We start from the raw sequence: 14,946 nt of genomic DNA on the forward strand, positions 1-14,946 counted from the left end.
CGCCTCACACTGCTGCACGCCACACACTGCTGCACGACACAGTGCTGCACGCCACAAACTGCTGCATGCCACACACTGCTCCACGGCACACACTGCTCTACGCCACACACTGCTGCAGGCCTCACACTGCTGCAGGCCTCACACTGCTGCAGGCCTCACACTGCTGCAGGCCTCACACTGCTGCAGGCCTCACACTGCTGCATGCTGCCCACTGCTGCATGCTGCCCACTGCTGCATGCTGCCCACTGCTGCATGCTGCCCACTGCTGCATGCTGCCCACTGCTGCATGCTGCCTACTCCTGCATGCTGCCCACTCCTGCATGAAGGAAACACTGCTGCATGACACCACCACATCACTCTGGGACACCACCACATCACTCTGGGACACCACCACATCACTCTGGGACGCTACCACATCACTCAGGGACACCACCACATCAATCGGGAACACCACCACATCACTCGGGAACACCACCACATCACTCGGGGACACCACCACATCACTCGGGGACACCACCACATCACTCTGCACGCCACACACTGCTGCACGCCACACACTGCTGCACGCCACAAACTGCTGCACGCCTCACACTGCTGCACGCCTCACACTGCTGCACGCCTCACACTGCTGCACGCCTCACACTGCTGCACGCCTCACACTGCTGAACGCCACACACCACCACCACATCACTCCGGGACACCACCACATCACTCAGGGACACCACCACATCACTCTAGGACACCACCACATCACTCTAGGACACCACCACATCACTCTAGGACACCACCACATCACTCTAGGACACCACCACATCACTCAGGGACACCACCACATCACTCAGGGACACCACCACATCACTCAGGGACACCACCACATCACTCAGGGACATCACCACATCACTCAGGGACACCACCACATCACTCAGGGACACCACTACATCACTCGGGAACACCACCACATCACTCAGGGACACCACCACATCACTCAGGGACACCACCACATCACTCAGGGACACCACCACATCACTCTGGGACACCACCACATCACTCTGGGACACCACCACATCACTCTGGGACACCACCACATCACTCTAATACACCACCACATCACTCTAATACACCACCGCATCACTCTAATACACCACCACATCACTCTGGGACACCACCACATCACTCTAATACACCACCACATCACTCTAATACACCACCACTTCACTCTAATACACCACCGCATCACTCTAATACACCACAACATCACTCAGCCCAACCACATCATCACTCAGCACCACAACAGCATCACTCAGCACCACAAAAGCACTGATGGAATCCAACCAAATCATCCCTTGGCAGTAGTAAGTCTCAACTGGGGAGGTGTCACTGGCCCAAAGAGAGTGGCAGTGTCATCAAACTTGCCTGTAGACTGCCTACTTGGTAATGATTTAGAAATCTCAGCCTGGGCTGAAGTTGAACAGGAAATCCATTCTAGAATGGTAAACTCCAATGGAAAGGTTAGTGGGGCTGTAATGGCTACAGCTTGCTACCAGCAAGCATTGCCATAGCCAATAGGACTCGCATTAGAAAAGTGTAAGCTATTGGCTTTGTGAATAACAATGCTAATAATTTATATATTTTCAAAGCTAACACATATTTAAAAAACATGTCATTTACAATACCAGTAGCTCACACTTTCCTAATGCGAGACCTATTGCATTGCAAATGCGTGTTAACCTTCTGTTGCCTCTATTTCGTAGACAATATATAATATGGTCCTTGAGATGAGTAAAAGTAAAACCTACTCCAAGTGGGTCACTCTATATTTATCATCACCCAAGGGTACCTGGTATGTGTTTTTGTGGTCATTCTCTAGTGTGGGGGTTGGCAGTGTCCGAGATCGTTGTAGACTCGCTACTTCCTTTTACCTGCCTGACTTGCTTTGAGAGTTATTAACCACATGTTGTCAATCTTGATTCTGTAGACTTTTCAACTAGGTTTAATTGAAGGCAGCTTCCTTTAGGTTTGAAATCTATGGTTTCAGTATTCTCTGTTGAAGAAACAGAAAGTGTGATTATTCTTCAAGGAAGGACCTAAAGGGCAAAGGATGGTCTCTGTTTTGATGGGAATGGAAATTGAGGCCTGATTTAAGTTATGTCAAGTATTCCAGGTGCCACAACCATTATAAAGAGGCATTTTCTTCAGTTTCTGCACCTAGTATATTCCTTTGTTTTTACTATACAAATTGGTTGTGCTCAAGACCCAGTCCCTCTGCCCTCACATCTTTCCCTTGAACGCTGGAGCCTCCCTCTGTCTCTTGGATGGAAACCTTTGAACTCACTCATCGCTCCATGGTGACTTACTCTGGATCATCGTGGCCTTTGAGGCTCAAGCATCCTTCCCCGGGTCTCTCTGGCCATCTTTGGGTGGATCCTCCAACCTTTCCCTGAACGTTTGGTGGCTCCATCTATATCATGAGTGACATCCTTCTTCTCATGTATCCTTTTCCTGGTCTCTGATGCCTCCATCTGTGACTACCATCCCTCTCTCTGAATCTGGTGTAGCTCCTTCTAAGTTAAGAGTGGCCCCTGCAAAGCTTGTGTCCTTCCCCCAGTCTCCATTGCCTTCTTTTGGATCTTGGGTGGCTACTAATACTGTTAGCAGCCCCCACACCCCCTCAGCATTCCATTTGTGGGGGCTAATGGATGGCGTACAATAGAGATCCAGAATCTTTAGTAGTCCTGTACTTTCTAAGAAAAACACACAAGGATTTAAAAGCCGTTATGAAATTCTCCTATTCCAGGGTGTGGCATTCCTGCCACCCGACACACAGCACATATTGTTTGGGGTCAAGGCAACAAGTTTAGATATTTCCTTTGATTGTTGGACGAGTAGGGCCAACCCCTTGCTGCACACAAACCCTTTAAAGTACCACAGGATGAATCTGTGAACGGGATTGTGTGACACTAAAGGCAAGATCTGAGTCCATATATGAAAGTTGTTCAAACTTGTGTATATGATTCATTGATACTAAAGATTTTACTATTAGTGCTTTAAAGAAATACAGTGAGTTGCAAGCTCAGCTTGCATCACTGACAGTAGTTTCTGTGTACAGATGTTAACAAAATATAACAATTGAGCCTATATTAAGGCTTGCAAAATGTTACATAATTATTTTTAAAAAAACAAGTATACTGATGAAAGCATATGATTGTTTTAAAATAAGATGTACACAAAATATGTGCAAATCATTTTGCTAAACTGTTGTGAAATTTAAAATAAAATTTCTCCGAGGCATCCTTTAGCATGCCAGTATTAATTTAAAAAAGGAATAATGGAGAGTCAGTGTAAAACTAGTTTAGGGAAAATTATAGGCGACATGAAAATAAAATTGGGGGTCCTATTCAGTCACAAAAATGCACCCGCGGACACGTGTCCTTATGTTTGTGCAGATTTATGACTTGAGGAATTCACAAGAGTTTCCAGAACCCGGCATAGAAACCATATTCCTCACAAATGTTTTAGAATTACATTTTCAAATGAACAAATATTCATTTGTATATTTGCTGAAGCGAAAATCTACTAAGTAATTGCAAATTCACTCCCTACACTGATTTTCACCACCTTAGAAAAGGTTTTTCTTCTCTCCTTGTCAGGACAGAGTACATTTCCAATGTTTTCCAGTGCCGGAAGAGATTGGAAAGTAGTTTGCGAATACCTTTAAACATGTTAGTTTACCATTTCCCGCCACCTTCTAACCCCATACTTAAATTTGCAGAAGGTGGTAAAATCAAAGTCTAGCTAAAACCCAAACCCTGATAAGAGCCCTAACCTCTGACTTTATAAGAATGCTCCCACAATTTGACATCTTACTACATGCCACCAAAAGGGACAAGTGGATATTTTTACAGATCTAGTAGATTTCTTTTCCTTCTTGTCCCTAGGACAAGTAGATATTTTAAAACATTCCACTCCTTGCAACTTTATTGAAATATGCTGGGATTGCCAGTAGAGGTGAAAGAGGCAGACACCCACCAAACAAAATGTTAGATTTAATTATAGTTTTTATGTTGGAAAAAAACATGTAAAATAAATGAAATGTGCCAATTTGTATTAAAACCACTCATTTTTGGGGCTTGGAGTTTGATTCCTTCTGGCACATCCCCTCCTTTCCTATAGGCCTCTCTATAGCTATTGTATCCATCTAGTGTAAAAGTGGGGGCAGCCCCTCTCATCCCCTTATGCTGTTATCAGGATTCTATAGGGGTTCTCAATAATTGCATTCTACAAACTAGGCTGCACCTTATGGAGCTTTCTTCCTTGTCCCGGAGTCTTCTTCTCTTTGCAGGTTAGAGGGTATCTGGCCAAAACATTCTTTCTGGGATCTCTGTGTGTCCCCTATAATTTCTGGGTTATCTTTCTCCCTCACCCCAAAGTCGCACTCTCCACAGTACACGTTCAACAGTTTCCCTCTTCCAAGATCTCACTCCTGTTGCAGCTACCTAGTGTACATAAGTACCACTTTTGTTATAGAAAATGAATCTTTTCTGTATAGCCTCAATGGGTTTCCTCCTTCTTAAGTCTCACTCTTCAACTTACATCTTCTGAAGTTTCCTGCTCCTCAACTGCCCCTATCAATTGTGACATTTCTGGGGGTGTATCATGGATTGTGTGTTGGGGCTTACAACAGATGTGTGTGCTTGCTTTGTGTGCCCTGGGGCACTAGGTATTACAGAAGGGACCGCAGACTCTTGGACGTCCCCTTCTGTAATACTGATAGCACTGGTGGACATGTAGTGCCAGTTATCGTGAGAGGGCGTTCTCTCATTAGCATGGGGTTATGGCCCCATGCAAATAAGGGTATTGGTTTTCCTCTGCACCCTATTACTGACCCAAGCGCAGAGGCAATCAGGCACATAGGAGGTGCACTTATAGTGCGTCCCCTGAGGGCAGCCTTCTGGAGGAGGGAAAGGGGGTCCCATAAACCAGCTTTTACTGTTTCTCCAAATTGACTCGTCCCGTCACAGAGACAGCAACTTTGATGGTGAAACATTCATTATCTTCAGCATTGGAATCTTTCATAGATCCACACACTGTAATCTTTTTGTCCCGTCAAGCTGAGAACCATTCAGTAGCCTTCAAATAGCAGTGATCGTCAAACAAGGCAAAAAGGCCTCAAACAGACCCTTTAGTTACATATTGACCTTAAAAACAACACATCAGCCAATCAGAAGTTCACACATTTTCCCCTTGATCTATGGTGCCGTCCTTTGGCTCTTGGATGGAGACCCCTGTGCTCTCTCCTCTCCCTCTCAGGCAGCTTACTTTGGACCATATAGTGAGTGGCACCAGCACCATCATCCTTCTCCTGGCCTCTTGTGCCTCTATTGTAAATCTTTAGGAAATCCCCTGCCAAACCTTAAATGGAGGACTGCAGGAAGCTTTTGAAGGCTTCAACCTATGTTCCACATCCAAGGGATGAGTCATTCTACAATAGGAGAAGTTGCTGAAACTTTATTGGGGCGAAGGTAAGACCGCCTTTCAAGGCCTCAAAGAAGTCTGACAAGACGTCGGACAGGCCACCCAAGGATATGTACACATGTGGATTTGCAACACATGCAAATTTGGTTACATCTTGGTCAATGATGGCTGCAAACATGTGCCTTGCCGGTACTCCATTCTTTCCCCAAAGCCGGAGTCTCTGGCAGTTTAGGTGGTAGATATTTGTGCATGGTTTCATTTGCATACAAGTGTCACAGGTGCACATGTACATATTGATTTTGTATATTCTTTTGTTCTGCTTTTGCAGTAAATTGCTATTTTATAAAATCTGAGCTTGTCATATATTTTGACTGGGCTGGTAATATTCCATTTAATTAAGTAGTCAGCCCCACTGGTTGTAAGCATGCATTTTCAGCCTTCGTTTAGACTCAGTTAATGAATACTCATAAAACCTTTTTTTCTCATTGTGCCTTTTATATTCCATTTTAAATTTAGATCTGCTTCTTTGGTAGAGCCACGTGCATCAAGTTTCCATGGTTTCATCAAAACTTTTACACAGTAAGTTTGCATTTGTTTAAATAATGGGAATGTGACGAAATAGTAGTTTGCACCTCACCTCACTTTCACAGAGTGGTGCATTATAAAGATATGGACATTAGATTAATGAAAGGCTAATCCTTTCCTAGGATTCGAACCTCTGACCTGCAGGCTACAAAGAGGTTGCAACAATGCTGAAAGGGTGACTCAAGCCAGAAATTATTAATATATATGTACATTAATGTGCTAATAGAAAAAAGTCAAAGGTCCCAACAGAACATTAATACAAATGATAAGGGATGAAAAAGAAGAAAAAAGGGTGAAAAAGAAGAAAAAAAGAGGGAGCAGAATACCAAATGCAAAATGTTTCTATTTATTGTATACGAATGAATATGTAATTCATACTACAATATTACATACATACGTACCTCTAAACCCCATCAGAATATCAACCTTTATTTAGAAAAGACTCAACACAAAGTAGACTTTGACATCAACATTATAAAACACAACAAGGAGGATATCTCATTGATGTGACATAAGCGAGGTTCCAAGAGATTCTTTCACAAGAACACCCCGAGTGGTATTCACACCACTTGATCAACTCCTTTGATGATTTAATATGTTGACGTTTCAGCCCTGTTTAAGTTGAATATCGGGACCATCATCAGGACTGGGAGGAGGTTACACATGATTCAGATGAAGGGTTATGGTAAAACCAGTGAAGCAAAAAAGACCAATTTTAAGGTATATGATTGCTCCCCCATGAATCATTCCCAAACTCTGTATTCACATTTGACTCTATTGCTGTTGGCATCTATGTTTTGTTATGGGCGCTTCCAACAGCAAAAATAAAACTGGTTGCAGTGGCGGGAAAACTCAACATAACAACAACAAACTCGCCTACTTTGGAGGAAAGAGGTGAGTTTTAATAGCCTTCCTAAAATTCAGCAAATCCTCAAGTCTCCGTATCTGGACCGGCAATGAGTTCCACAGTTTGGCTGCGAGATAGCGGAAGGAGCGACCTCCCGCTCGGGAGCGCTTCACCCGCGGAACCACCACCAGGTGCTGCCCTAGGGAACGCAGTGCACGCGGAGGAACATATGGGGTTAACAAATTGCAGAGAAGATTAGGTGTGGCAAGTTTCAGGATCTTAAAAGAAAGACAAAGAGTCTTAAATTGGATCCGCTCCCCCACAGGGAGCCAATGAAGTCTCCGAATGGTCTCAGCGGTAGGATGGAATCGTGGAAGTCCTACCAAAGCTCTGGCTGCAGCATTTTGAATACGCTGCATCCTAATGATCTCCGCTTGGTTAGCCCCGAGTAACAAGGAACTAGCATAGTCCTGGCAAGAAAAAATAGTCGACTGGACTATCAGCTGGCGGGTTGATGGATCAGAAAATTTCAAGAAAGGTTTATAACACCGTAAAAGGCCAAAACATGTACTTGCCTCTTTTTTAGTGTGAATACAGAAACTAAGAGAGGAGTCCATCCACACCCCCAGGTTTTTTACTTCCTTCTTTGGTTCCTGGGCTTTGCCTAAGATATTCGACCACCCTTGCTCACCCCAGAGGTTAGCATTCTTACCGACTAGCAAAACCTCTGTTTTACTTGCATTTAATTGCAAGTAATTAGAGGTCATCCTCTCCCCAACGGCCTTTAGGCCGTTTCTAAACCTAGAGGCATTCAGGGTGGTACCTTCCGCCAAAGCAACCACTAGCTGTGTGTCGTCCACATATGAGACCATTGAAAGGTCCCATTGCCTGGCGACCACCGCCAGTGGCTGAATATAAAGGTTAAACAACGTGGGGCTCAGCGCCGAGCCTTGAGGTACCCCTTGCTCGATGGAGCGTACCTGGGATAGAAAAGGGGGGATGGATACCCAAAAGGATCTTCCGGTTAGAAAGGATCTAAACCACTCCAAAGCCAGGCCCGAAATTCCTGCCTCTTCCAGACGATGGAGCAGAACACCATGCGAGACCGTGTCAAAGACAGCACTAAGATCCAGCAGGATCAGTGCCGCCGTTTGACCAGAGTCAAGGATGGTCCGCAGGTGTTCAGTCATAGCTAGGAGCGCTGTCTCTGTGATATGGCCTGAGCGGAAGCCGTGTTGCGTAGCATCAAGAGTGTTATTGGAGAGCAGGACATTTGTAAGTGTGATGTTGACATGTGCCTCCGCAACCTTTGCCACCCAGGGAAGAAGGGAAATAGGCCTAAAATTCTCGGGTTTGGTGGAATCCAAGGTTGGCTTTTTAATAATGGGGGACACCCAAGCCTGTTTCCACTGTGCCGGTACCACGGCGGACGAAAAAGAGTAGTTAATGATCTGACAAAGAGGGGTCAAGAAAAAGCGAGGAAGATTCCCTAAGTTGAACATGCTTTAGAGGATCGTCAGGAGAGCCGGACTTGATTTTTCCACTCAGCCTATTGAATTCCTCGTAGGAAAGCTCAGGGATAGCCATAAGCCTAGAGATCGGCCCTAATCTGGAAGAGGTGTAGATACAAGAACTGGGTGTGGGGGAAAAGGACCTATAGATCGCGCGTACTTTCTCCACAAAGAAGGAGGCCAGTTCTTCACAGTGCAATTCTGAGGTGCTTATAGGTACCGAAGATTTCCTGATACTAAGGTCTTTTAAGATTTTAAAAATACATTTAGCAGGATTTGGGCTAAGCTTAATCTCACTTTCAGCCTTCGATTAGACTCAGTTGATGAATACTCATAAAACCTAATATGTTTTTTTCTCATTGTGCCTTTTATATTCCATTTTAAATTTAGATCTGCTTCTTCGGTAGAGCCACGCGCATCAAGTTTCCATGGTTTCATCAAAACTTTTACACAGTAAGTTTGCACTTGTTTAAATAATGGGAATGTGACGAAATAGTAGTTTGCACCTCACCTCACTTTCACAGAGTGGTGCATTATAAAGATATTGACATTAGATTAATGAAAGGCTAATCCTTGCCTAGGATTCAAACCTTTGACCTGCAGGCTACAAAGAGGTTGCAACAATGCTGAAAGGGTGACTCATGCTAGAAATTATTAATATATATGTACATTATGTGCTAATAGAAAAAAAGTCAAAGGTCCCAACAGAACATTAATACAAATGATAAGGGATGAAAAAGAAGAAAAAAGGATGAAAAAGAAGAAAAAAAGAGGGAGCAGAATACCAAATGCAAAATGTTTCTATTTATTGAAAACGAATGAATATGTAATTCATACTACGATATTACATACATATGTACCTCTAAACCCCGCCAGAATATCAATCTTTATTTAGAAAAGACTCAACACAAAGTAGACTTTGACATCAACACTATAAAACACAACAAGGAGGATATCACATTGATGTGACATAAGCGAGGTTCCAAGAGATTCTTTCACAAGAACACCCGAGTGGTATTCACACCACTTGATCAACTCCTTTGATGATCTAATATGTTGACGCTCGCGCAGCATGTCGCACTTAAGTAGGCAGCAGGGAGCACCCAACAACTAGACCACCCTCAAGCTGGCGTCTCTCTGCGTGCTACCGGAAGTGAGGGTTTCTGGTCCTAGCTCTCACCTTAGCCCTCCACAACAATCAGCCACAAGGCTGCGGTGGACCGGGGCGTGCAAGGGCATAAAACACAAAAAGGTAAGTGAATTTTTAAAAGCACAGAAGTTTAAAAGTAGCTGTCAGAAATGATACAAGAATGTTGCCCCCCACCCACTAAGTGAAGAAAGCCGGAGCTAAGTTTTCAGTGCCTCCGCGTTGCAGCAGTTCGATCCCTGCTGTTCAAACACCAAACACCTTTATGATTCACAAAATACACTAGAGCACTATAGCTATTCTGCATTCCATCAGTCATCATTCATAATTGAGTCCATTTTTTTAAAAAAAAAAATTTAAAATTTTTTGAAACCTTTATTGTGCATCATAAGAATACAGGTACGGGCCCACAACCACATGGGCCGGCCTCAAAAACAATTAATAGCACAAAAAGTAAGGATAGAGCAGCCCAGCAGTCCCAATCTACGAAACGCGAAAAGTGTCCAGGGCGTAGCATATGGAAAGAGGGACCGCCGGGTACAGGAGGAATTAGGTTAATTTTAAAGTTTTTAGATAAGAAGGATCAGACGCAGTCAATCCACCGAAAGCACATGGCAGGCAACGAACCAGCGAATTAGCAACAGAACGAGGGAGAATAATTGAAAAAGCAGCAGAAAATAATACTCATCAGGATAGTAGCACAATCAAACAGTACATGCTGGCCATCGCCCGCCCCACAAACTCAGTACTCCCAAATCCACGAAAATAGCAGCATAAGCAGCGGAGAGAATACGCTGCGGTACCCCTAAACACCGGCCTGACCCAAAGGAAAGGGAAAAAGTAAGAGAAACCAAGAAAAGAAGGAAATTAAGGCCCATAGAACTGAAACTAAACAAAATCCCCACCCCCAACCCCCCACCCTGCACGCATGCGGAGGCTACGGCCTACCCCCCCCCCCCCCCCCCCCACCCCCCAGCAGTGTGCCTGTCGCCCAGAAATCGAACCCGAAATTTAGAACAGAAAAGGGAGAAGAAAGAAAAAGAAATAACGTAATACACAGAAGACCGGAGGAGGGCCACAGAGATACACCCAAAACTACCAGCACATATCACTCCGGCCGCCAGTTCCCAGACCCCGCCACCAATACAATACCCATATTCAATATCCCCGGCAGTCCATCAGCATCCCAGCAGTACAAGCGAAAACTGTCCGGACATGAGAGGAGACACCCTCAGCCTTGCCCCCTGCGATGCGAAGCAGCGACATAGTCCAGCCGCATGGTAGACATCTTGGAAGAGGCGAGCAAGCAAAGTGACCACATCCGAGCGGGGAGGTGTCCATCAAAGGCCATCCGACACACAGTCATGTAGATAACAGTGGTACAGGAGGAGGCAACGCACATCAGTGAACCTCCAAAATCGGCGAGCCCAGTCAATAGGAACCACTCCAGGATAGGGGAGCAAGTCATGCCAGTAACCCCGAGAGGAGTCGCTAAACAAGGCGCCCGGACATTTTCCCCCTGCAACATCGCAGCTCCAGAAACTTCAAGCCTCCCCAAGGATGTAACTGCCGGCATCTCAGCAGTAGTAGGGTCTCGCACCCCCAGTGTATCAATAGCAACCGGGAAAAAGGGACAGTAGGCAGAAGCATGGTGTGGCACAGTGTCCTGCTCCCAGAGGCGTCCGTGGTCAGGCAAGGGTGCTGTGGATAAAATCCCATCTAGCCGGTCTCCCAATTCACGGGCAGCAGTACCGAAAGCCACTCTCAGAGTTCCCAGGGCTCCCAAAATGTCACCAATCAGCACCAGTGTATCAGGGAGAGGGGACACAGCATTCCTCTGCACACAAGGCGAACAAGTAGAGCACCGTGACGGTAGTCGGCCGCCATCACCCTCCACAGTCAGCTGGTCACCACGCCGATATACACCATGGCACAGCCCGACCGGGGGAACAAGGGAAGCACACTCCATGGCCACACAGTGTCGATGTAGCGTGGGCAGACGTCCGCGTCTTCAATAGCAGCCCAGGGTCCGCCGTCACAGGAGATAAATGCAGGCTGTAAAATGGCGCCCAACACTACTCGCTAAGAAACAAAGTATCCAGCAAGCCGTCCCCGGGCTGAAGATACAATACAATGTTTCCCCCGTAGCGGCGGTGCCCAAAGCCTGCGAAGCGGTGAAGCAGGATGCAAGGTACAAGACGCGCCTGCCACGCGTATTCAGCCGATTCCGATCCGCCTGTAATGGCCGCTGTTGTTGCAAGCAGGGCCGGCCAGTCAGAGAACAAAGACCCGGCACAGCCGCGCAGCACTCTCGCTGCCGGGATCGAGCAGGGAAGGACATCGGTAGATCCGGGTTCGTCTCCCAGTTCCGTTACCACCACTCGTTCACAGGATAGACAACAGGATAGGGCGGAAACCGGGAGAATGGCGAGAGGGTCGGCGGAGCCGAGGAATCAGGCGGCCATCATGGTTGCGAGCTAGGCTCCTCCTCAATTGAGTCCATAGTTAATTATGAATTGTAGTTTAGCAATAGTGCTCTAGTGTACAAAAAAGAAAATTGCCCTGATTCAGTTGTCTTTACAGTTCTCTTCCAGGGGATCCTCATCAATAGTCCTAAGTATTAGAATATTCCCACCCATGTGCGGGACCCCGGAAACACTATATTATATGTGCCCCACATATATATATATATATATATATATATATATATATATATATATATATATATATATATATATATATATATATATATATATATATATATATATATATATATATATATATATATATATATATATGTATGCTCCTGCTTGTGCCTTCAATTGAGAGTCACTCGAACAAAAAGCACGACCTTCAAGCATAGGTCGATTCGAAGGTATGAAGGATTGCTGCGTGCTGTTCTCTTTCACAGTCTAAACACCAGCTGCCTGACGCGTTTCGAATTTCTTCTTTCTCAAAGGCTGTGTGGTGAAAGATTTGCACAGACCGGTCTCCGCTTTTAACGTCCAATGAATACATTATGGCACGCCCTCTGTGGGCTGTTCAGGATGAAGCTGCGCTTGGTATTCTGGAATTTGTAGTCCCGGTTCTATTCAGTGCTCTTAGAATACTGCTGAATTAAAGCCCAGGATGGGCCCCAGCCGGCAGAACCCTTCTCAAGCCTTTGCTTTCTGCCCCACGTAGTAGTGGCCTGTAGATACTGGTCACCGTGGCCTCCCTCGTAGGTGGAGTGGTGCACTCTCGGCGGCAAGGCAGCCGCCTGAAAAATGTATGCTCCTGCTTGTGCCTTCAATTGAGAGTCACTCGAACAAAAAGCACGACCTTCAAGCATAGGTCGATTCGAAGGTATGAAGGATTGCTGCGTGCTGTTCTCTTTCACAGTCTAAACACCAGCTGCCTGACGCGTTTCGAATTTCTTCTTTCTCAAAGGCTGTGTGGTGAAAGATTTGCACAGACCGGTCTCCGCTTTTAACGTCCAATGAATACATTATGGCACGCCCTCTGTGGGCTGTTCAGGATGAAGCTGCGCTTGGTATTCTGGAATTTGTAGTCCCGGTTCTATTCAGTGCTCTTAGAATACTGCTGAATTAAAGCCCAGGATGGGCCCCAGCCGGCAGAACCCTTCTCAAGCCTTTGCTTTCTGCCCCACGTAGTAGTGGCCTGTAGATACTGGTCACCGTGGCCTCCCTCGTAGGTGGAGTGGTGCACTCTCGGCGGCAAGGCAGCCGCCTGAAAAATGTATGCTCCTGCTTGTGCCTTCAATTGAGAGTCACTCGAACAAAAAGCACGACCTTCAAGCATAGGTCGATTCGAAGGTATGAAGGATTGCTGCGTGCTGTTCTCTTTCACAGTCTAAACACCAGCTGCCCGACGCGTTTCGAATTTCTTCTTTCTCAAAGGCTGTGTGGTGAAAGATTTGCACAGACCGATCTCCGCTTTTAACGTCCAATGAATACATTATGGCACGCCCTCTGTGGGCTGTTCAGGATGAAGCTGCGCTTGGTATTCTGGAATTTGTAGTCCCGGTTCTATTCAGTGCTCTTAGAATACTGCTGAATTAAAGCCCAGGATGGGCCCCAGCCGGCAGAACCCTTCTCAAGCCTTTGCTTTCTGCCCCACGTAGTAGTGGCCTGTAGATACTGGTCACCGTGGCCTCCCTCGTAGGTGGAGTGGTGCACTCTCGGCGGCAAGGCAGCCGCCTGAAAAATGTATGCTCCTGCTTGTGCCTTCAATTGAGAGTCACTCGAACAAAAAGCACGACCTTCAAGCATAGGTCGATTCGAAGGTATGAAGGATTGCTGCGTGCTGTTCTCTTTCACAGTCTAAACACCAGCTGCCCGACGCGTTTCGAATTTCTTCTTTCTCAAAGGCTGTGTGGTGAAAGATTTGCACAGACCGGTCTCCGCTTTTAACGTCCAATGAATACATTATGGCACGCCCTCTGTGGGCTGTTCAGGATGAAGCTGCGCTTGGTATTCTGGAATTTGTAGTCCCGGTTCTATTCAGTGCTCTTAGAATACTGCTGAATTAAAGCCCAGGATGGGCCCCAGCCGGCAGAACCCTTCTCAAGCCTTTGCTTTCTGCCCCACGTAGTAGTGGCCTGTAGATACTGGTCACCGTGGCCTCCCTCGTAGGTGGAGTGGTGCACTCTCGGCGGCAAGGCAGCCGCCTGAAAAATGTATGCTCCTGCTTGTGCCTTCAATTGAGAGTCACTCGAACAAAAAGCACGACCTTCAAGCATAGGTCGATTCGAAGGTATGAAGGATTGCTGCGTGCTGTTCTCTTTCACAGTCTAAACACCAGCTGCCCGACGCGTTTCGAATTTCTTCTTTCTCAAAGGCTGTGTGGTGAAAGATTTGCACAGACCGGTCTCCGCTTTTAACGTCCAATGAATACATTATGGCACGCCCTCTGTGGGCTGTTCAGGATGAAGCTGCGCTTGGTATTCTGGAATTTGTAGTCCCGGTTCTATTCAGTGCTCTTAGAATACTGCTGAATTAAAGCCCAGGATGGGCCCCAGCCGGCAGAACCCTTCTCAAGCCTTTGCTTTCTGCCCCACGTAGTAGTGGCCTGTGGATACTGGTCACCGTGGCCTCCCTCGTAGGTGGAGTGGTGCACTCTCGGCGGCAAGGCAGCCGCCTGAAAAATGTATGCTCCTGCTTGTGCCTTCAATTGAGAGTCACTCGAACAAAAAGCACGACCTTCAAGCATAGGTCGATTCGAAGGTATGAAGGATTGCTGCGTGCTGTTCTCTTTCACAGTCTAAACACCAGCTGCCTGACGCGTTAATATATATATATATATATAAAACACATGCAATAGCAGCCAAATCAGAGCTGTAATATGCTGTGAAGAATTTCCACCATACATGAATAATAAGCATT

General features: G+C 46.1%; 1 protein-coding gene across 1 annotated transcript in view; it reads left to right on the forward strand.

Moving 5' to 3' along the window:
• Positions 1 to 14,946, forward strand: part of ATG16L2 (autophagy related 16 like 2) — a 579,847-nt gene that overhangs the window by 207,949 nt on the left and 356,952 nt on the right. Inside the window, exons 8-9 of the mRNA XM_086933798.1 lie at positions 5,989 to 6,051; positions 8,806 to 8,868. Of these exons, the coding sequence (XP_086789924.1) occupies positions 5,989 to 6,051; positions 8,806 to 8,868 (126 nt within the window). The remainder of the gene's footprint in view (positions 1 to 5,988; positions 6,052 to 8,805; positions 8,869 to 14,946) is intronic.

This window comes from Lissotriton vulgaris, chromosome 8 (genome assembly GCF_964263255.1).
Source record: "Lissotriton vulgaris chromosome 8, aLisVul1.2, whole genome shotgun sequence".
NCBI classification, from domain to species: domain Eukaryota; kingdom Metazoa; phylum Chordata; class Amphibia; order Caudata; family Salamandridae; genus Lissotriton; species Lissotriton vulgaris.